The sequence below is a fragment of the Andrena cerasifolii genome, chromosome 10, assembly GCF_050908995.1.
Source record: "Andrena cerasifolii isolate SP2316 chromosome 10, iyAndCera1_principal, whole genome shotgun sequence".
NCBI lineage: Eukaryota > Metazoa > Arthropoda > Insecta > Hymenoptera > Andrenidae > Andrena > Andrena cerasifolii.
Window position 1 is genome coordinate 5340910 of NC_135127.1, and position 22011 is coordinate 5362920.

The 22011-nt window shown below is 40.0% G+C and overlaps 1 protein-coding gene across 1 annotated transcript; it reads right to left on the minus strand.

Moving 5' to 3' along the window:
* Window positions 1-15018: 15018 nt before the first annotated feature.
* Window positions 15019-20211, minus strand: LOC143374185 (uncharacterized). Its single transcript, XM_076822121.1, has 3 exons — window positions 19828-20211; window positions 19391-19680; window positions 15019-18553 (listed from the first exon to the last, which is right to left on the minus strand). Exons 1-3 carry the CDS (start codon window positions 20209-20211, stop codon window positions 15019-15021), a joined length of 4209 nt encoding a protein of 1402 aa, XP_076678236.1.
* Between the last annotated feature and the right edge of the window lie 1800 nt (window positions 20212-22011).

Genomic DNA, 22011 nt, shown 5'->3' on the forward strand with positions numbered 1-22011 from the left:
TTTTTTTTTTTGCCGAAGATAGGGGAAATTAGTTGAAAGAAATGCTGCGCAGTTCGATGAGCTGGGCTCTTTTATAAGGTGCGTCGAATCGTTCGCGAAGTGAAGCTGCGCATCTTTCGTCACGATATGATAAATATAGTTTTCTCGGCTTCTTGCGTGGAGAGAGTCTTTGGAAATTATGTGCAAAGAGCTGGATGGTGTAACGAATCAATGGGTGACCTACGAATAAATGTTTAATTATCGAGATATCTTCTTTGATTTTTTCTATGCACATTCTCGTTAAGGGTACCCTCCCAGCGAATCACCCTCAAAATCGGACATTTTTAGGATTTTATTTAAAGAGAACTGAACGCTACAGTGTTAAAAAACTTTTTCTGCTGTACTTGTACATCGTTGAAGATAATGAAAAAAATTGTTTGCATGTTTTATCTAATATTGCTGTCTGTTGGTGGCTGTGACTGTCTTGGTGATACAGAGAAAGTTCCGCATCTGCGGAATTTTTAACGCCTTGTAGAATTATTTGAAATTATTATTATTATTATTATTCGTCTTTATTAATTGGTAAATATACAAAGAACACTAATACACAGAGCACAGCGAAGTAAAAGGCGAGGCTGCGGTACAAGACTGTTAGAAGCCATACCGTAACTGAATAATTAAAGTTAAAACTAAAACTGGGAGAGAAAAGGAAAAAAAAGAGAAACAATTTACGGCGAATAAGCAAAATAAAAAAATTAACAAACCAAGAAAATTCTTAAAGTTTATACGATTGTTCATGGAATCGTCTACTGTTATAACTTTACAAACAATCTTCTTCTTTTTATAAATATTCTCGTGCGTAAAATTACCCTTTTTTTTTAAGTTTGTGGTTCAAACGTCTGTCAAAACATGAGATTGCAATATTTTGCTGTGACCGTAGATGGTTCCATAAACAATTTAATAAACTTTATGAATTTCCTTGGTAACTGTGAACTAAAATGTTTTTTAACACTGTGAGGTTTACTATTTTTTTTTTATTTTTTAATACAATCCTAAAAATGGCTTATTTTTGGAGTGATTCGATGGGAGGGTACCCTCAATGCAGAGACTCACAGGAGTTTATTATTTTAAAATTGCATCTGATGGATTTTCGCGTTGCGCAATGCTGAACTGCTAGGTCGACTGTATTACGAAGCTTTAAAAAACTTTTTACTAAACAACTGCATATTTACAGACCGACCAGCTTCCACGTGGTTGTGTTTATTAAAACTTGTTAGCCTGCTTTTGCGAGTTCCAGTACTCAATTAAGGTTCTGTATACCTACAGTTTTGAAACGCTCTGCGGGCATGGAAAAGTAAATATTTTACGGGATAGGTACTTTAAAATAAAACGCAATTAAATTCGCATTTAAAAAATAGACAGCACGAACCTGCTAGCTCGAATATGTTCTGCTTCTATTTTTCTATTTTTCCGTGTCTTGCTGTTGTCACAATAAAACATTCATTTATCGATAACCATTTCTTTAAATCTATTTATACGCAGAATAACGAGACCAATTAATCTGTGTAATAAATTATGCGTATAATTTCACGTTAGGAATGCAATTTTCGCAAAAGTATGACAACAAATTGGTAGATAGAAATGCAAAGCAACATTTTCTCTCTCACTTGAACAGGAATTATGTTTCCAGTATCTCGATTTCATTGCACGTATCAAAAGAAGCAGTGGCAATATTTTAATATGAATATTTCCACTTGTGTGAATATGAGTTTCGACAAGAATTGCGATTTTAATTTTACCTTTCAAAGTGTCCGGGTTTTTTTTTAATGTACACGGTGCCCCGCGTAATTAGAACCATATCGATCGTACCGTAAATATCGATTTCGGTGAACGTTCCAGCGAATATTGCATGGTGTAAAGAAGGACGAACAGCCTGTCATATAAATTTGCTTTTGTAGCTTGCGATTTATGATTTCAACGTTACCAGCAGTTTGTTAAAGGCGATGCGAATTTTTCTGCTTATTACAAAGCTTACGAACGTTATCAAGAAAATTCAATTAATGATTGTCTTTACAGGCTGTGCTTTTGATTTCAATGCTATGCAAGCTTGTGCTATTTATTATTTCAATTATCATTTCGTGTTTAGTATTAATTTGTCAGAAACTTTTTAAGATCCAGCTGATACTAACAGTTTCACTTCTGGAGAGATTGTTTATTTAAATAAAACGATTCTGTACGTAACACACGCGATAAGCAGAAGTGATTTGGTCCTTCTGCAATTTTATACGAATTTCATACTTTTGACTATTATTTAATAGAATATAAGGTCTCAAAATTTCAGTTTTCAAAGCCATCTTCTATTTTGATCTGAAGTATTTTCTTCAGGCAACTGAGATCTAATTCTAATAGCCGGCAGCGAAAGGTTACTGTTCTCTTATAAGTTACAAGGGTCTCACAGGAGCAAATATGCTTCTGCGATTCGGCATTTCATTCGAAGCTCTCTGTTCGCGGTGTCTCGAATAAGGGAAATTGCGTCGAAAGGAATTGTACTGAAATTGCGACGAAGAGCATGGAAAACATGAAACCACGGACCGTAATTGAAAAGCAAAAATGGAATCGAAAGTCTACCTGGTCCAGAGGTAGTTCCGTAAGGTCTAAAGAAAATCATAGGGATGCAAGGTAACTAGCCAAAGAGAGATCAGGCTTGATTAAAGTTGAACGGTTACATACGTTTAGCAGCGGAGAAAATGAATGACTTTTTAGGATTTTTTTTTAGGGGTTTCATTAACAAAAATATAACAAAATAGTTACATGACTTATTCGTCCATAAAGTACACGAAAAAATGTATTTACAATAAATTTTGTATTAAATTATTTATGATGTTTGAGGTTCTTTAGAGCACTGCAGAAAAAATGGTCAGTATGATGTCTCCTTTAAACATCGATGTATCTGAAAAATAAAAGGATATTCTTGGGAAATAATGTTAATTGGAAAACATGAAAAATTTATGGCACTTTAAAGTAAAATGAGATTTTTCATGCAAAATTTTGCTCCGTAATTGTGTATAAAAAATTAATTAAGCGCAATATAAAAAGGCTCGTCAGCTCATAATGGTAGCATTTATTTTACAAGAATATCCTTTTATTTGTCTATACAATTATTCTCATAATTATTATCAATTCATTAATTATAATTCTTGAAGATTGGATATTGATTATTCTAGTGAAGTATAGAAATAATTATTATCCCCCCAATAATTGGGATACAAATTATATATAAATAGATTGATAAATTTATTATAAAAAATATTATTAATAAATTGTTAATTGTCTAAATTACTAATATTAAGAAAAGTATTTATGGGTGGATATCATTCATTAATATTGATGAAATAATAATAATTATTATAATACAATAGTATTTTTTTATGTTTATATGAAATGTTGATATTGTCATAATTGTGTTAAAAAATAGTTTAATTCCGAATACTAATTTTGGGTATTAATAATATTTTTATAGAAATAGGGATACAAATTTGGTTCATAATAGAAATAGGAAGAGAAATTTGTTATAACTACTAAGCTATAATTTGGTTCATAATAGAAATAGGAAGAGAAATTTGTTATAGCTACTAACTTATAACAAATTTCTCTTCCTATTTCTATTATGAACCAAATTTGTATCCCTATTTCTATTATGAACCAAATTATAGCTTAGTAGCTATAACAAATTTCTCTTCCTATTTCTATTATGAACTAAATTTGTATCCCTATTTCTATTATAAACCAAATTTCTAATCCCTATTTCTAGTAGACATGTTAGAAAAGAGAACTAAGAAACTTTTCAAACACGTCTACTAGACTATCCCAAATTCCTCTCCTTATTTCTATTACGAAGCAAATTCTTATCCCTGTTTCTATAACCACTTAAATTTCTGTCCCCATTTCTATCGCCACCCACATTCTTGTTACTCAGCCGCGCGTAAAATCATCTAGCTTCTCGCCCATGTAATTTCCGCCCCGGAAAGAATTAACGCGGGCTCAGCCGGCGTCCACTGCGGGGCAACTTTAAAGCGATCTAACGCGTGTTAAAAAGTTAAGTCGATTCAGCGGCGAAATTGCTGTCGACGATATTGTCAGGGGCAGCGTAGATTGCCTTCTCGTATCCTTATTCCGTTCACGACGGCGTTAGACCGTGTTCAGACTGGCGAGTTGAATTCGCACGAGCGTTTCGCCGTTAAAAGACGCCCATACCGCCGCAACAAGTGGCGTAGAACACCCTTGGAGCTCACTCGGAACGCCGCGCTCTAAATGGAACCCGCGGTTCGATCGTGAACAAATGCGCACGGCGCAGGCTTTTTATGGCTCGTCGGACTTCGTATCAAAGATTATTATACAGGGCGTTTCAACATTCGAGGCGACAAGTGTAAAATCCTGCTTGCAAATAATTTCAGTTACTCACCGTTTTGCGATATGAAGCTTTGTTTTCAGAGTAGCGTGCAATCAGATTTCGAGAAGCTCAATTGCAGCGCAGAGTATTCAACCCTTTGCGTTTCGAGATTTTTGCTGCCCAATTTTTAGTAAATTGGAACATTTTGGAAACATTCACGGCGGCTTTTCGAGAAATTGTTTTTGTTAATGAGATTTCATTTTTATTAAATTATTTGATTTTCATTTCATTTTTATTGATGTTTAGTCACTTTTGTCATTGTGCCTCAGAAGACAAGTGCCAACAGTATTAGTAGTTACAGTGTACGAGTTTAATATTATTGGGGGAAGAGAAATTCAAATGATTGGTTTAAAATTCAGGGTGAACATTACACAAAACGATAGTAGAGTAAAGGACTCAATTATTGTCACCCAACCAATTACTGTCACCTTAAGCTATTTTACTTAAAATAACGAATAAATAAACGTTGTAAAGTCATACACAACAAGAATTATGTAATTCAACCTATAATCTATATTACAGATTATATACTATAGTTTATTTATTCGTTATTTTAAGTAAAATACCTTAAGATGTCAGTAATTAGTTAGGTGTCAGTAATTAGGTCCTTTACCCTATAATGTCCTCAGTTCAAATGTCATCTTAGGACTAAACATACCGAATTTTCGGACATCCGTATACTCGGGATGAATTAGTTCCGTATTCTTATTCCACTAACTTTTATCTAAACACTACCTACCACTTTCTTCCTAACCAACGACATTCATTCTCCATTTTTATCTGTTCTTCTCTTCCCTTCTCTATTCCTTTGTATTGGTTGTTGATTTCCATTTGAGAACAATCCTTCATCCCTCAAAATAAGCTGCAATTTCATATCTAATATACAGCACTGGAAACATTGATTGCATCACGCGAGTAAACACTTTATCACTTATACCTCTTTTTATCATTTTAATACTAATTGAAAGTAGGAAAATATTATTGCAAAAATGTGTAGCTCGCTATCTTGGCCACAAGAAGTCACATGTATACGAATCAACGCAGTAGCGCAATCAGTATTTAATCTTGGGGGAGCCGAGTTGAAGGGATAAAAATATTTTCAATGCAAATTCAATGGGTGATTGTAAAAATTTATTTATAGAATAAACTCCAGATTTCTTTTCCTTTTACAAAGCTCCTTGAATTACTTCCGTCGTGATTACAGTAATTTCCTTTTTCTTTGGGGGTTGCTCGTGCCCTTTGGCCTCCCCTCTGGGTGCGCTACTGTACATTGCTTCCTAAATTTATTATTAATTTACCACGTAAATTTCAGAGTGATGCGATAAATATTTCCAATACCGTATAGTAAATTATACTCGAGAAATTGCCAAGAACCCTCTCTGCTTGAACCAAGCCTCGTTACGTCAATCTGAACGAAGCCCCCGCGTTACCACCGGGTCTACCTTTGCATCGAGCAAGCCTGGAAAAATTGCGAATGTCCCGCTGTCCACGCCCGGTGTTCCCACCTAATTAATGCGATGAAACATCCCTTATGAGAGGAATTCCGTGTCTCCGTCGCGGTGGCAATATCGCGCGGCCATCTCGGCCGCTTGTACTGCGTCTTATGGGGAATGTAGAGGAGGCGAGAGTGTGGCTTGCGCTCCACGTTAATGAGAATGTCAGTCGGCCGTTGATCTGTCGGCAATTTGCCGGGGCGCGTTCATGTCGATGGATGATGGAGGACTTTTCGCCCTATCTCCATACAAATTCGCGAAATTCTCGCCGGATCCTGAATTATCCGTCCCATGAATTTTTATAAATTCCACTCGTGTCGCTGATATATTGCACGGGGTGCCATAAGGTGAATGTCCCAATTTCTGCTGATTTAAGAGGTAACTCGTCGTAAAGAAGGTGCACAAAATTTGTTTGCGATCAAAATTTGCGGAGTAATCGATTAATTCTTTAATAATAAATCGACCAATTCAAAAACTATTTAAGAAAAATATTTGAGGGTGTTTAACTATTAGTATTTCTGCTCGTGAAAAATAGCGATGGAGATGTTTTATTACACAACAGTAAAGCATAAAATAATTATAAACAAAAAGTAAAATGCCTTCGAGTAGAAATAGAGGTTACAGCATGTATTGAATGCTGAGGTTATATTATTAAAATTTTGGTGAATAGAAATACGGACACGACGGTGATTCACTTGATCCTAAACCTAATCACCTGTTTTCTACTTAAAAAAATTAAAAGTAGTAAACAAATTTACATCCAGAGCACTGTACGGTATCTGTTTTTGTTATTAAATAAGAACTTTTACTGCAAAAACTGTTTTCTGCCCAATTATCAAATAGCAATAGCAAAAACTATTTTCTGCCCAATTATCCAGTAGCAAAATAATTTAGAATTATTTTGTTGCAACTACAGTACAAACGTGACGCTTATAATAATAAGAAAAATACGAAATGAGCAGAAATGGGGACATGAGCAGAAATTGGGACATTTACCTTAGTTCTTTTTTTTTATCTTTTGGCAAACTGTTATTTGCTATGATATATGAAATTATATTTGGTATCAGTCAATGCACAGGGAATGTAGAATTTTGTCTGAATCCACCAATTAAGCTTGCATAATGTACAGAATAATTTGGAACGTTAGAATGACCAACTAAAATTCTTTAAATCAGTTATAAACCCACCTGAATTATTACTCCTAACAATGATTTCTTATCGTGACAAGTGTATTTTGGCTCGTGTTATTTTTTGGAATACCACGTAGTCTAATGACACAAATTCAAAACCTACGAAGATTTAAATAAAACGATTTAGAATTTCGACCGTAAAGAATTTTTAAAACTTAAACATAAATCTTATCGGCGCACCGGTTCGGTCTATTTTTAAGAGATTAAATAAAAGCGACCGCGCAAATCTTAACATTAAATTTCCAACGTTTCGGTCGGCATTGCGACCATCATCAAGGAAAGAATTAAATCAGGAAGAAAACTGCGTCTGCTTTTATAAATTTTAAGTTCTACGAAAATTCAAGAACTGTTCGCCCATCGCAAATGCTAACAAAAAAGTCGAAATTTTCAGTTAAAAGTGCACGCCCAAAATTTTACTAAATGCATACTCGTTTCAGTCTTTTTTATTTTACACTAAAAGTTTGAGTGCGAACATAGTGACTGATGCAGAAATTCATTCCCTACGAAGCCTCCGCATAATTTTCAGCGCTTACTTAAATTAAAGGAATGCAGAAAGCCTCGGTCGCGGTTAAAAATTTTATATTCCTCCTTCGTGCTCCGCGTACATTCGAAGAGCCAATTATTTCGATTGCTCGGTGCAACAGCAGCGCGCCGCGTTTGTTTAAACGTTTGATTGCGATCCGCGTTACGCGAAATTAGGTCAAAAATACCAACGAAGAGTGGATTGGAACCCCCGAAATTGGTTCGAAACCCGAAGAAAGCGCGCGCTTGGATATCCCGTAGCATCTGAACCGCTGAATCGAAGTTTCGGTATTGCCGGCGTTGTTTCAAGCAGATTTCCGCGTGCTTGGAACTTTAATCAATATGTATTCATTTCGTTATCGGTTAATTCGCGACGAATAGAGCATCGCTTTCATTATCTGCAATTTCCCACGGAAATGAAGCACTTGGTTGCTCGCGATGTCGATAACGCTACCGTTATCGCTCTTAATGCCACGAATCTGTCTGAACTTGAACGTAGGTCTACGCATTATTAGTAGCATTTACTAATATGCCGGCCTCTTTGTAATTTTTCATCGCTTCTCGGTGATTGCAGCTGAATTAAGCTTCCGAGAATTCGATAGCGATCTTTTAAGGCTGGTTGCGAAACGAGATTGACAAGCGTAAGTGGCAGAGAGAAAAAAGCTACGTCTTCAACGCTTCGAAAGATTATCGAGCAAGATGGAAGCGTCGAGCCTCGTTACTGAGTCTGTCTGTAATGAAACAAATTAATAGATAAAATGAGCGAACGCAACGTAAGTGCAAGGTCTAGAACGACATTGATGGATCGAGGGTATGCGTTCTGTAGATAAGATACTATTATATTCTTCTTTCTGGAAAATTTTTCTATTTATTTATCTCATGGAGAGATATATTTTCTAAATTTAGATTGTTGCTGGCAGGGTTTGCCGGTTTTTAAAAGCCGAGTTTGAAAACAGTTATTTGGGATAAATTTGTAGAATTCGAGAAACGGGTTTTAAATTTAAACACTGGAATTAATATTGTAAAAATTAATAGTTATTTATTTAAAAACGTTAATATTTTTACTTGAAATCGCCTCGGGTACAAGCACATTGTTGTGAAAGTTTGCTGTAAAATTAATTTCCATGAGTTCATCTTTGCTGAAGAAAAATACTAAATGAAATAAAGATTTATAATTTAAATTTTTTTTACGGATTTTAGTTATTTTAGGTTTTATCTATTTGGATTTGTGTGGATACAGTATTTTTTATTTTGTTATATTATAGTAATTCCATAAATATTGGAAGAATATGGAAATTTTTTAATTCAGTGTACCTAAATATTTTCCACTGCTTTAATTATATATATTTATTTTTGTAAGATTTTGAATACTGGTTAAACTAGTGTTTGGGAATACTAGAATTCGAAAATCGACAAAGTCGGTTTTTATATTAACTCTAGTTGCCAGTGTATATGTACTTTATTGCAGACACAGTTTTTTTTATTTTTAAAATATTTTTACAAGTGTATTGCTATTGAGCCTAGTAACTAATACGTGTTCAAATGTGTTCGACGTGGTAAATATAGCTTAGCGGGCAATGCTCGTTCGAATACGTAATGGAGTCCAAATACGTACTACGGTCAATAGTGCTTAGAAGTTCGGTATTGGGAACAGTTTTAGTTTTGCGAGTAATTTTGCCAGCGGAGATAAATTATTCAGTATTTGTCCAAGTCTTCCTCGCATAAATATAAGGCAAGTAGAGTAAGAAACAAATCAATACCGCATCGGTAGTGTAATGTGAAATCGATAATTCAATACTAATCTACTGTGTCTCAGAATCGCTGGTATATTTTGAGAGCAGGTGGTTCCCTCCAAAAATAGGTCGTAAACCCCGGCCACAGATTTCATTGCGCAAGCTTTTATTTCCAAATTTTCGATCTCCTTAACACAAGAGGAGTCACAAAAAAGTTTCCAATTAATTATATCGAATGTAAAGATTCCAATCACTTACATCGAAGCCAGTCGATTCTAAAAAAAATGAACCAAGCAATTCAATTTAACCGCAGTAAAACATAAAAATCAGAACTCTGTCTGACCGAAATCAATGAACGAAATACCTGGTGAATCCTATAAATCAACGTCCGTAATTTTTTATCTCATCCCGCGCCACGCGATCTTTTAATTACATCCCCAAGCAACCATAAATTGCAATTTAAAATATCCCCAGAATATTCCCAGGCAGCCTCTCTGTCGCTTGAACTTCCCTATTAATTACAGCCACGATACAGAAGCACTGAAATTTGCCAGTATTTACTAATGCAGTCCCGTACGACTGGCTTCAAAGGGGAAAGAAACTTTGCGTATCACGCAAGAAGGGGTGCTAGGGAAAAGAAAGGAAAACAAGCGGCCGGGCGAGGAGTCAGGGGTTGCTGAAGAAGTGCCGCGGGGTATAATCTGAGCGCGATAACGAAGTAATAGTGGCTAGTTCACAACGATTTAAAGGGGAATTTATATCGGCGCGGGGGTTGGGGGCGAAGGAGGAGTCGTCGGACGCAGCTGTAACGCGCCGCGAAATTAGGTAGCAACTTCGATAACGCAACAGCTCGTGCTGCCTGTGTACAGGGGACGCGACTAAGTCGCCTCCGCACGCGTCGTTAATTAATTTCTGTTCGCTGCCGGCGGTTATCTACGGGCCGGCCGGTTTTTAGCCGATAACCACGATAACGAATGCTCTTTGTCCGAGGGAAACTCCTGAGGAGCCCTTGGCCAAAGTGCGCCCGCGTTGTACGCGATAAAAAGTAGCGGGTGGCGGAGACGGTGGGGGGGGGGGTTCGGAGGGGAAAGAAGCGTGCGAGGCGGAGACGGTGCGTGGGTGATAGAGAAAGCAAACGGCGACGTGGGGAGCAGGTGAAAATAATTAGAAAACGAGTTATTTAGTCGGAGAATTTCTCGAGCGGGTCAGCACTCGCAATTAGTCTTTAATTCTCGTTAGTTCCTCCGCGCGCTCGTTCGCTCGCTCTTTTGGCACCGCGTCCGCGTGGATAGTAGCTGCGGTTCGCCGTTAATTGAACACGAATACTACTTGCACGGTCGAAGGAAAACCGCCGGCCAGAGAATTACTCCGTCAGAATCGAGCTGCGATTTAATTCAACTCCCGGATCGGTTTCGATGTTGCCCGCGAACTTTCGCGAGCTCTGCTCTAGCGCGCGACAGGTGTACCATTCATGGGAGGTGGATTCAGTGTTAGGGTTTTTTTTTAAATCAGTTAAGTGGGACTGTTTGGTGGACGTGCACAAAAATGTGGGTGCACGACAGTGTGAGACTGTGGGCTGATATCCTTGGAAATAGGGGAGGTCTTTCGAGGGACTAGGCAGTCAGAAACTCGATTATTTTTGTATTTTTCGAAAGTGCCAACCTTCCCGAGTTAAATGCCGTTTGGTTTATGTTAAAATTCGCAAAATTAAGGATTTCACAGTCGAAAAGGTAACTTTGAACAAGTTTTTCTCGGAATCATGCTTCCTCTTCGTTTTGCCGCGATTGCGAAGAAACGGAGGTACAAGTCGATTTGAAAAAAATTCAGCATATGTGAAACGTGTCTAGTTACGACCTGAACCTACGCGTAAGTCTGGGAAAACTTCTGTTTTGACAGAAAAAAAAAAATAAAATGGCTCTTTTCCCTGGCGAAAATCAAGTTTCTTTAAAATCTTCCTTGCAGCCGCAGTTTTTATAATTTTTATCTTTTTCTGTTTCGATAGGATCAGGGCAGAATGGGGTCAGGGTTAGGAAACTACACTCATATAGTTTATAAAAAAAACAATTTGATTTCGGACCTGCTGTTCCATAGTTACACCTTCGACCAGCTCGCGTGGGGTGGCCTAGAAGATTAATTAATATATTAAAATTTACGGATGTTTTCCTATTTATTTTTTTTGTATACTCTCTTAAGACAGCGTACTAAAGGTAGGTAATAAAATTTTTCTATGAAAACTGTATATTATTCCCGAAAAAAATTCATAAAAATGGCTTACTTTTCCGGCCGTCACAGTGGTGTTCCTCCTTAAATGCAGCCTCATTTTCGTCGACAGAAACTCACCAATCCATCGGTAATGCTCCCATCAAAGTGTAACCAGTAATATGAAAATTTTCATATTCAATACTGAATCTCAATTCGCCGTCGACCGAGGGTCTCCCGCTGGTGCGCTACTTCACTCAGTCTCGTTTTACGTCGTTTAGTCTCCTTGTCAGACGGTTCGAGCGAGGGTCCTGACAAGGGTCAGTTTATTAGTCGCAAACTGCTCCCCCTGCCCCGGTTTATGGAGAATTCCCGGGTCCCGAATCTTTCTCGATAATCCGGGGACCACTGTATGTATATATTATTCAAATAATTTTCATTTTACTGTTTACAGTACCAACAAACATTACCCAAAAGTTTTCACTAGTCACAATTTCTACCCCTCTCCTTGTAATTAATTCGCACTAAATACTTGATCCTCCAGCGATCTGACTGCCTAGTCCCCTTAAAAAGGAAGAATTGATTAAACGGACGAGAATTATCGTAAAGTCAAATGGACGAAAGAAACAAGAATTAATGCAGAGTTTTAAATCGAACTTTAAAACCTGTCGTTTCACCGGCCGTGGTACCTACGTTTAGTGTTAAACAATATTATTCGCACGCAAGCGAGGTGCGTTCGTGAATCTAAAGAGACGCTGCCGAGGCGCACCGTTGCTCGTGCAAAATAATTCATCAAAGGGAAAAAGTGTTCGGCTGAATTCTTTATCACACCGCATCAGGTCGCACCGCATCTTTCACGTTCCTCGTACACGCGTGAACTGCGGGAAACGCACCCCCTTTGTACCCCCCGGTGCCCCTCGAGCCGCCGCCAAAAATGGTCCCTTCAACTGACACTAACCCCCAGCTGCTTTGACACGCGAAATAGGGCGTTTTAGCTCGCTACGCAGCTTTCCATTCTCCCCCTCATTCCCGAATCTCTATGGCTAATTGTAGCTCACGTTGCTGTTCCAAGCCACTCTTCCATTAACCCAGCTGCACGGCAATTAACCGGAATTTCTATGAGATCCCACTCCCCCGCCTCGAAGGACGACTCGAAATTTATTGTTCCGATTTATTATGCAGTCTGCACAATCGTTACCGTTGCTGTTCGCTCCCTGCTGGCCCCTGCCAACCCCCGCGCCGCGGGGCGAGCTCGAGCTCTTTCGTCGTGCGCGCGGGAACAGGGGAAGATTTAAATCTTCCGCGGAAGCTACGCACAGGCGCCGATATAAATTCGGATTTATTTCGTAATCTGGGCTAATAAAGTTGTCGCAGAATGTCCGTCTCTGCTCGCGTTTTATATTCGCACTGCGTTTTCAGAAAGTTGCAGGGGAGACCGGGGCAAAGTGGGACGAAAAATGTTTGAGGTCGAATAAAATTTTTCCCTTTCAATAAAAATGTGTGAAAATAGATTTATAATATAATTTGAACATTGCTATTGATAAATGACGAATATCAATACTTAAAATAATTTAAAGTGTATTAAAATTCAACTTGAAAAGAAAATGCAAAATCGACCACTTTACCCCATATATGGAAATAAAATACGTGTTTTAATGAAGGATATAATTATAAAATCAAGTTTATTAGAACTTTTAAACTATTTAAACTATTTTTTTTTAATATATTTCATTAATACAACAAGCTTAATGTTAATAATTTGTACTTTGTAACTTTGTACTTTGTGCTACTAACCTAAACTCATTTTCTTCTGAAAATGTGTTTTTAAAGGAACTTTGTTTACATGAACAGTCTGACATATTATAAATAAAACAAATACATACGTAATTTTTAATAAAATACGTACTTATAATATCTAAATAAATTTTTCAACAAAAACATATATTTTTCTATCTAAATTTTTTCTTCAAATGGGCTTCAATAATTTTTGGCACACAGGTTGCACATAAAAATAACGATGTTTTAATAAGATGCTTAACGCACTCTTCATGAGCCCATAAATTGTACTCCTGGCATTGAATCCTTTGCAGCTCAGTTTACCCCGGTCATTTCGCCCCGAATGTGTACTCAGTGGAAAATTAATTATTTAACAATGTTAGGATTAATGTTTTCTCGAACGCGTGTACATATATGTTTATAGGCTTGTTATAAACACGCTGAAAAAAATTGGTGTTAAAATAACAAATTTAAGCCTCATTTATGCAAAAAGCTAAATTGAAAAGAAAACCAATTGAAAGTCTCTGAGACTTCATTTTTAATTTTTTAAATGAATTTCCCTTTTTCGATATCTGAATGTTCATAATTATCATTGTGGTATTACACGCATTTATTACGTCACAAAAACTTGCAAATATATTCTATTGTTAAAGAATAAATTAAGAACGCTGTTGTGGCCAAAATGTCGACTTGTTCTTTGGAGGTTGTAAGACTCCGACGACACAATGTCACACTCCTTGCGGTTTTTTCCACCGCAAGAGTTCACTAATTGAACGGTGATTGAGGTATGTGGAAGGACAGTGGTGAAATCAAACTGACACTGTAGCGCGTAACAACGTAACACTTAAAATATATTCTGATAAAATTGAATGAAAATACTTGTACACTTGAATTTTGGTAAAGTTATAATGTGCGCTGGTAGTGTCTCAGAATGCTGAATGCAATTCTGTCGATGATGATAGTACAGAGGTTTTGTTCGATCTGGTTTTCCAAGTTGCATTCAGGCTCTACCAAGCCTTTGAAAGCCCTTGCAGGGGTGTGTCTTAAAAAATAAGAGGTGGTAGACTATTGCCTATTGGCTGTAAATGATTGTGGCATTGGGCGACGAAACGCACCGGAAAGGGAAACTGAGTTCCACGAAATCGCATCGAAACGGCGCGACTCCGTTTGTTTATGTCGTCTAGAGATACGCGGTCTTGACTCGGCCCAATAGCCCATATTTCACGGCACCGCTGGTAAATAGTTACGTCCCAAGATTTTAGGCCCGGACGGTCGGCTCAAGTGTTTTGCCACGTGCGGATTGACGAAGCACAGGCCCAGGAAACGCTTCGAATTCAATAATTGTATTTTTCACGCTCAACATGCCGCCCCCTCTTGAACGGCCACGTTCAATAACCTGTAGAAAACGCGTACATACAAACAATGCTTTCCAATGAACCCGAATACCCTTTCCCGGTTCTACGTGTACTAGAATTAGCCTCCACACACAATACGACTCAGTGCAAAAATCGTGCATACGTTGAACAAACCATTATATATGTGAAGCATACATTAAAGCATATATTAAAGCATATATAGTGATAACTAAAAACCCGATCATTCAGACCGACTAAGGATAATTGATTATCAACTACGGTTACATAATGTTCTACAGACTAGTAATCAAAGGTAATGTCTCAATCATCATTTACAGGTAAGGGACTTAATCTCTTAACGCTCCGCTTGTAATCCCCGGTTAAAGTTCTCACAGTCGCCACTCGAACAACACCATCCTCACCAGGATGAGTAGCGACAATTCGTCCCATAGGCCAACATAATGGAGGTGTGTTGTCTTCCTTCAAGACGACCAGCATTCCCTCCGTGATCTGGGTCGTTCGTCCATCATGCCATTTCTTCCTGACGATCAGCTCATTCAGGTATTCCTTATACCATCTTGACCAAAAATGCTGTCGAAGTTGCTGGATGTGTTGCCAAGATGAGAGTCGACCTGTTTTGACACTTGTAAGATCGCACTCAGGAGTGCTCGTTAACGAGTCACCTATCAGGAAATGACCAGGAGTTAGTGGACTGAGGTCGTTCGGGTCAGATGATAATGGAGTTAGCGGTCGAGAATTAAGAATTGCTTCGATTTCCGCGAGACATGTTGTGAACCCCTCGAACGTGAGCACAGCGTTTCCCACAATACGCATGAGATGATGTTTCATTGACCTGACTGCAGCTTCCCATAATCCACCGAAATGGGGAGCACGCGGAGGAATAAAGTGCCAACGAACGTTTTGCTCCGATAAATATTTTTGAAAGTGATCCTTAGGATCCTGAACAAGAATTGCATTATGTATCCTTTGCAATTCGCGGCTTGCACCAATGAAATTAGTTCCATTGTCACTATACAAATCGGTACACTTCCCTCGTCTAGCAAAAAACCGCTTCAATGCAGCAAGAAAGGCGTCCGACGTCATGTCACTAACGAGTTCTAAATGCACTGCCTTAGTGCTGAAGCACACGAACACTGCCACATAAGTTTTGACTTTCTTTGTATTTCGAAGCTTCTTTTCCTTTATGAGAAACGGACCGCAGTAATCAACCCCCGTCACCAAAAACGGTCGGTTCAATACAACTCTGTCCCTCGGAAGTTGGCCAATTGGATATTGAGGAACTATGGCCGTGAGTTTATGACACGTAATACATTTCCGAAGAACAGACTTGACCGTTATCATACCGTTAACAGGCCAATATTTCTGACGCACCGCGTGCAACGTGCCTCGCGCCCCAATGTGACCGTGTTTTACATGAATTTCCCGGATTATTAACTCCGTAAGGAAGTGGTTTTGAGGTAATAATAAGGGATGTTTAACTGAATAAGGCAGTAGTGCATGCTTCAATCTCCCACCTACTCTCAAAAGTCCATCTTCATCCAAAAATGGACCTAATGCGGTGAATCGAGTTCCGCATTTAGTAATTTCACTATTGGAAAGATCGTGAATTTCCTTCGTAAATACCAATCTCTGAAGTAACCGTATTATTCTAAAATGTGCTTGTGTTAACTCATTCGTAGTGAGAGGCCCTCCACGCTTCGGCTTATGACAGACATTGTAATAAAATCTAAGACAATACGCTATAACGCGTTGTAAAAGTATAAATGAAGAAAATTTCTCCAACAATTGAACCTCTGCATTGGTCGTTGCGTGTAACACCACAACCTTTCGTTTCTCGGGAATGTCTATCGGCTGCATGTCATAATGCGGCCAAGTGTCTTCTGACTGAGATAGCCAACGGGGTCCGGTGAACCAACTAGTGGCCATAAGAAAGTCTTGGATGTTGGACCCCCGTGATAATATATCTGCAGCGTTGTGTTCTGAAGGCACATGCAACCACTGACTTGGAGCACTATGCTGCTGTATCAGGCTAACTCTATTTGCAACAAACGTCTTGAGCGTATGCGGTGCAGTACGTATCCATTGCAGCGTGATCGTCGAATCCGACCAAAACACTACTTTTTCAAATGAAAGGTTTATGGCTTTGATAATTATGTTGTATAATTTGATCAGCAATACCGCACCGCACAATTCCAATCGCGGCAATGATTGAGTTTTTAAAGGTGCAACTTTTGATTTTGAAGAAACGAGTTGTGCGCTGTACCCTTGACCGTCACGCGTCGAGCGAATATATATGCAAGCACCGTACGCTTGTTCACTAGCATCGCAAAATCCGTGTAGCTGCAAATGTGTGTGACCATCGGAAATAACGCGCCTAGGAATATGAACGCTCTGTATTAAAGGCAATTGTGACTGAAAATTGACCCATGCCCCATAAATGTCTACTGGGACCGACTCGTCCCAGTCGAGGTTGCATTTCCAGAGATTTTGCATCAAAATCTTAGCCTGCACAATAACAGGGCCTAGTAACCCCAAAGGGTCGAAGAGTTGGGCAATGCGTGATAAAATGGTTCGTTTGGTGACCTTCTGTAAAGGTTCTACCTGCTTAATGGTGTACCCCAGAACATCCCGTTCAGCCTTCCAATACAACCCCAGCGTCTTTTTGTCATCAGACGCGTCTAACACCATGTGGTCATGGACACTAGCATCCAGGAATGATTCGAGCAAACGCGGTTCATTTGATACCCACTGCCGAAGTTGAAATCCTCCCTTCGCGGCTAACCGAATCAACTCATTTCTAAGCAACATAGCCTCGTCAAATGAATCCGCTCCCGTAAGCACGTCGTCAACATAAAAGTCTCTAAGAAACGCGCTTGCAGCTATTGGATGATTGCCAATCTCGTCGTGCGCTAATTGGTGAAGAGTTCTGACAGCTAAAAAGGGAGCTGACGCCGTCCCGTACGTCACCGTATTCAATTCGTACGTTTTTATCGGTTGGTTAGAGTTCTCACGCCATAGGATCCTTTGGTATTTCCGATCTACAGCGCGCAAATCGACTTGCCGATACATTTTTGCGATATCGGCGGTTAGCACGTATTTATGTAACCGAAACCGCGTGATTATACTGACCAGATCATCTTGGATCGTCGGTCCCACCATTAAAGTCTCATTCAACGACACACCGGATGATGAACGCGCCGATGCATCAAACACCACTCTGACCTTTGTGGTCAGGCTACTGTCTTTGACCACTGGATGATGAGGCAGATAGATACCTTCGGTGCTCTCGTCCGTAACTTCTGTCATATGTCCTAACCGTTCGTACTCCTTAAGGAATTCGACATACTGAACCTTGATAGCGTGACGTTTATTAAGAGATCGTTCTAAAGACAGAAATCGATTCACTGCTATTTGACGTGATTCACCCAGCTTCTCCTTCTGATCGTTAAAAGGAAGGCCAACTGTGTATCGACCGGTCACTGCGTCGCGAATCGTATTGGAAGTATAGTGAGTTTCACACGCTTGTTCTTCGGGAGACAACAATTTAACGGACGGGCATTCCTCAAGGTTCCAAAATTTGTGCATGTCCGATTGAAGATCGCTAAGCGTCAAATTGCAAGTAGCTGATTGAGTTGATGGTTGATCTGGTACATGCCCAACCACTATCCAACCGAGTTGAGTTTTTTGTAATTTAGTGCATTGATTCGCGAGAACTATTCGGCCAATGCACATCAAGTCCCAGAAGAATTGACCACCAAGAATTCCATCTATGTTACCGGTCATATGGAAATCTGGATCTGCTAAATGTATCCCCACCGGAATCTTCAACGTTTGTCTGTCAATCAAGTCATGAGGTAACGGTTGTGAAACTTCCCGAACTATCAAAAATGTTACATTTTCTGAATAACGAGAGTTTCGCGATTTAATTTGTGCTCGAGTGACTTTAGTGCTAGCCGACTGCATAGCGTTTGTGCCACAAAGAGGTATATTTACTGCTTCTGTGGGTAGATTGAGTTGCCTGCACATTCTTTCCGACAGAAAATGCGATTCGGCGCATGAATCTAATAGCACCCTGCATTTGTGTGTTTTCCCGAATCCGTCTACAATGTCGATGACCGCCGTACACAAAATTACCGTCGGCCGAGCATTTATTACCGAACAGGTATTGTTTACCTGTACAGCTGAAGGTACGGGGGTAGGGTCTACGTGCAATAGAGTGTGATGCCGTTTATGACATCGTCGGCAGGTACTTGCCTGACAGTCCTTCACCGAATGGTTTGGCCGTAAGCAGTTAAAACAAAGATGGTTTTCCTTCACTAATTTTGATCTTTCTGGCACAGAAAGACTTAAGAGTTTGCTGCAATTTTGCGAAAAATGTGGCTCTCGACAAAAACCGCATAATATCACGTTCTGGGTAGAATGAACTTGCCTAATTGATCGTAATTCCCTTACTGCAGGTTTATTAGAATTTTGGAAACCTTGACGGTTTCGAACCGTTCCCTGAGCTTTGGTAGCAGGTGCCACAGCAGGAGCCACGGCAGAAGCCACGGCAGAAGCCCCAGCAGCGGGTTCCCCCCCTCCGATGGGTTCGATCGTCTGATACCGATCATGCAAAAAATCAAATAACTCGTCTACACTAGGAAACGCAATGCCACGCATGCGCTCCTTCCACTTCAGGGCGGATTCTTCATCTAATTTAGACACTATCAAATGAACAAGTACGGTATCGGCACTAGGCTGCTGCAGAGCTTGCAACGCGCGGTAATGAGCCTCCATGCTGTTAAGAAACGTTCTAAAATCCTGATACGATGGCTTTTGCAACAACGGTACGTCAACGATTGCCCTCAAGTGATTAGTTACAATGGTAGCTGGTTGATTATACCGTTTCTCTAAAAGGCCCCAGGCAACCCTGTAATTGGCCGCGGAATTTCCTACAGACTCTATGGCTTTCGCTGCTTCACCCTTTAAACACGAACGAAGATATAGTAGTTTCTTGGACTCAGTAATGCGTGTGTTTTCGTGTATCGAAGAGTGAAACTGATCGGAAAATCCAGGCCACTCCCCGTATGCTCCAGCAAAGGTTGGCAAATTGATTTTCGGCAAGTATACGTCTTTATCGATAGACTCCATGGCCGATTGTGGCGACGCGCGTAAACTTAGTGACTCGACACCCAACGCACTTCCAGTCTGCTGACTATGTTTGAGTTTATTCAAAATATCCATCGCGCGTGCTTTACATGTAATGAACGCGGATTTGAGAGCTATTCTTTCGCGCATTAATTCCCCGGTGGTGTCCGCGGAATCTAACTCCGCTTGCGCCTTATTGAACGACATATACTCACTTTCGAGGTCGTCAAAATGCACCTGAATTTGACTGCCCGAATCTCCAGCTTCGGTACTGTCTATCAGTAGTTGAAAGGTTTCTAATTCTAATTTGAATGCTTCACGTTTCAACTTTAAGGTTTTCTGGCGTTCTTCCAAGCTCGGTGCCATGGCGAGATTTTACCGCGATAGATACACGGGAATGAGATAATAGGACTAGTTTGATAGGTGACTCACAAACAACAACTGAATGCGACTTACGTGGTCGCAGTCTCCGGTGGTCCACACGGCTTGTCAATGATAGGCGATGCGAATGAGGCTGGTAACAACGTCCTCGATGTTGGCTCTCGACGCTGTCCGTGCCGTAGATTCGGCACAGCTGTGATGCTGGTTCCGCCGACCCCTGGTGCTCAGGTATCGCTCCTGACGCCGATGAGTTATGCGAGGATGCAACGACCTGGTGTCGTTGTCCCTCAGCTGCTGGGTCCCTTGACGATGAGGTGATCTGCCGAGTCCCTTTCTCTGGTTGCTGGGCTCCTCAGCGATGACGTATGCTGTCCTTCCCACAGCACTGGATATGTTGTACAGATAGGCGCGAATCAAGGCTCTCCAGGCACTTGCATCCGGCTCGAAGGACCAAAATGTTGTGGCCAAAATGTCGACTTGTTCTTTGGAGGTTGTAAGACTCCGACGACACAATGTCACACTCCTTGCGGTTTTTTCCACCGCAAGAGTTCACTAATTGAACGGTGATTGAGGTATGTGGAAGGACAGTGGTGAAATCAAACTGACACTGTAGCGCGTAACAACGTAACACTTAAAATATATTCTGATAAAATTGAATGAAAATACTTGTACACTTGAATTTTGGTAAAGTTATAATGTGCGCTGGTAGTGTCTCAGAATGCTGAATGCAATTCTGTCGATGATGATAGTACAGAGGTTTTGTTCGATCTCGTTTTCCAAGTTGCATTCAGGCTCTACCAAGCCTTTGAAAGCCCTTGCAGGGGTGTGTCTTAAAAAATAAGAGGTGGTAGACTATTGCCTATTGGCTGTAAATGATTGTGGCATTGGGCGACGAAACGCACCGGAAAGGGAAACTGAGTTCCACGAAATCGCATCGAACGGCGCGACTCCGTTTGTTTATGTCGTCTAGAGATACGCGGTCTTGACTCGGCCCAATAGCCCATATTTCACGGCACCGCTGGTAAATAGTTACGTCCCAAGATTTTAGGCCCGGACGGTCGGCTCAAGTGTTTTGCCACGTGCGGATTGACGAAGCACAGGCCCAGGAAACGCTTCGAATTCAATAATTGTATTTTTCACGCTCAACAAACGCTCATTTTACCCCGGGGTTCACTTTGCCCCGGTCTCCCCTAACTGAAAAGGGATCTAATACTTAGCTCGATGACCTATTTTAGAGTGATTATAACGTCCGCGATACTTTCGGTCCAGTTATTACATGTACATTGGTAACGAAATGGAGTCGTTGCACCGGTTTAGGTTTCTCTAATTTATTAGTTTCCTAATTATTCCATCAGGCTAATAGAAATAGTTTAGGAATATAATTTCTCGCGATACCATGACGTGGGATTTGATCCAATATAAAATCCGCGAAAATTAGATCGATAATAATAGCACTTCAGCTGGCTAGAAGCGAAGCATCCGCGGTCTTCGCGATTCGCCACTAAGTGTTCTCGATTTCGACGTATTTGCGAGCAGATCGATTTTTCCCCGCGATGCCTGATAACCGTCCAGCAATAATCGCTGTCTGTTTCGTTGGAATATTTAATCTTCAGTATGAATTAATTGCTCGAAACGGTCGAATGGCACACGGCAAAGTTTTCCCAAATCAGATTTCGAACTATTGCGGATGCTAAAATGTTTTTAACCACCGTTATTTCGCGAACTCGTAACCCGCGCTTTAATTGCTTTCTACTCGTGCCAGTGTTTTAATGTGGCCACTGATGT

Bases quoted from the DNA above. Each gene is read 5' to 3' on its own strand.
- LOC143374185 (XM_076822121.1), bottom strand. From the start codon at position 20,211: ATGGCACCGAGCTTGGAAGAACGCCAGAAAACCTTAAAGTTGAAACGT. The intron at 19,681-19,827 runs GTATACTTGCCG...TCGTGTTTAAAG, and splicing joins TGGAGTCTATCGATAAAGAC to GGTGAAGCAGCGAAAGCCAT. The intron at 18,554-19,390 runs GTGGAAGGAGCG...CTTGATTGACAG, and splicing joins GATGAAGAATCCGCCCTGAA to ACAAACGTTGAAGATTCCGG.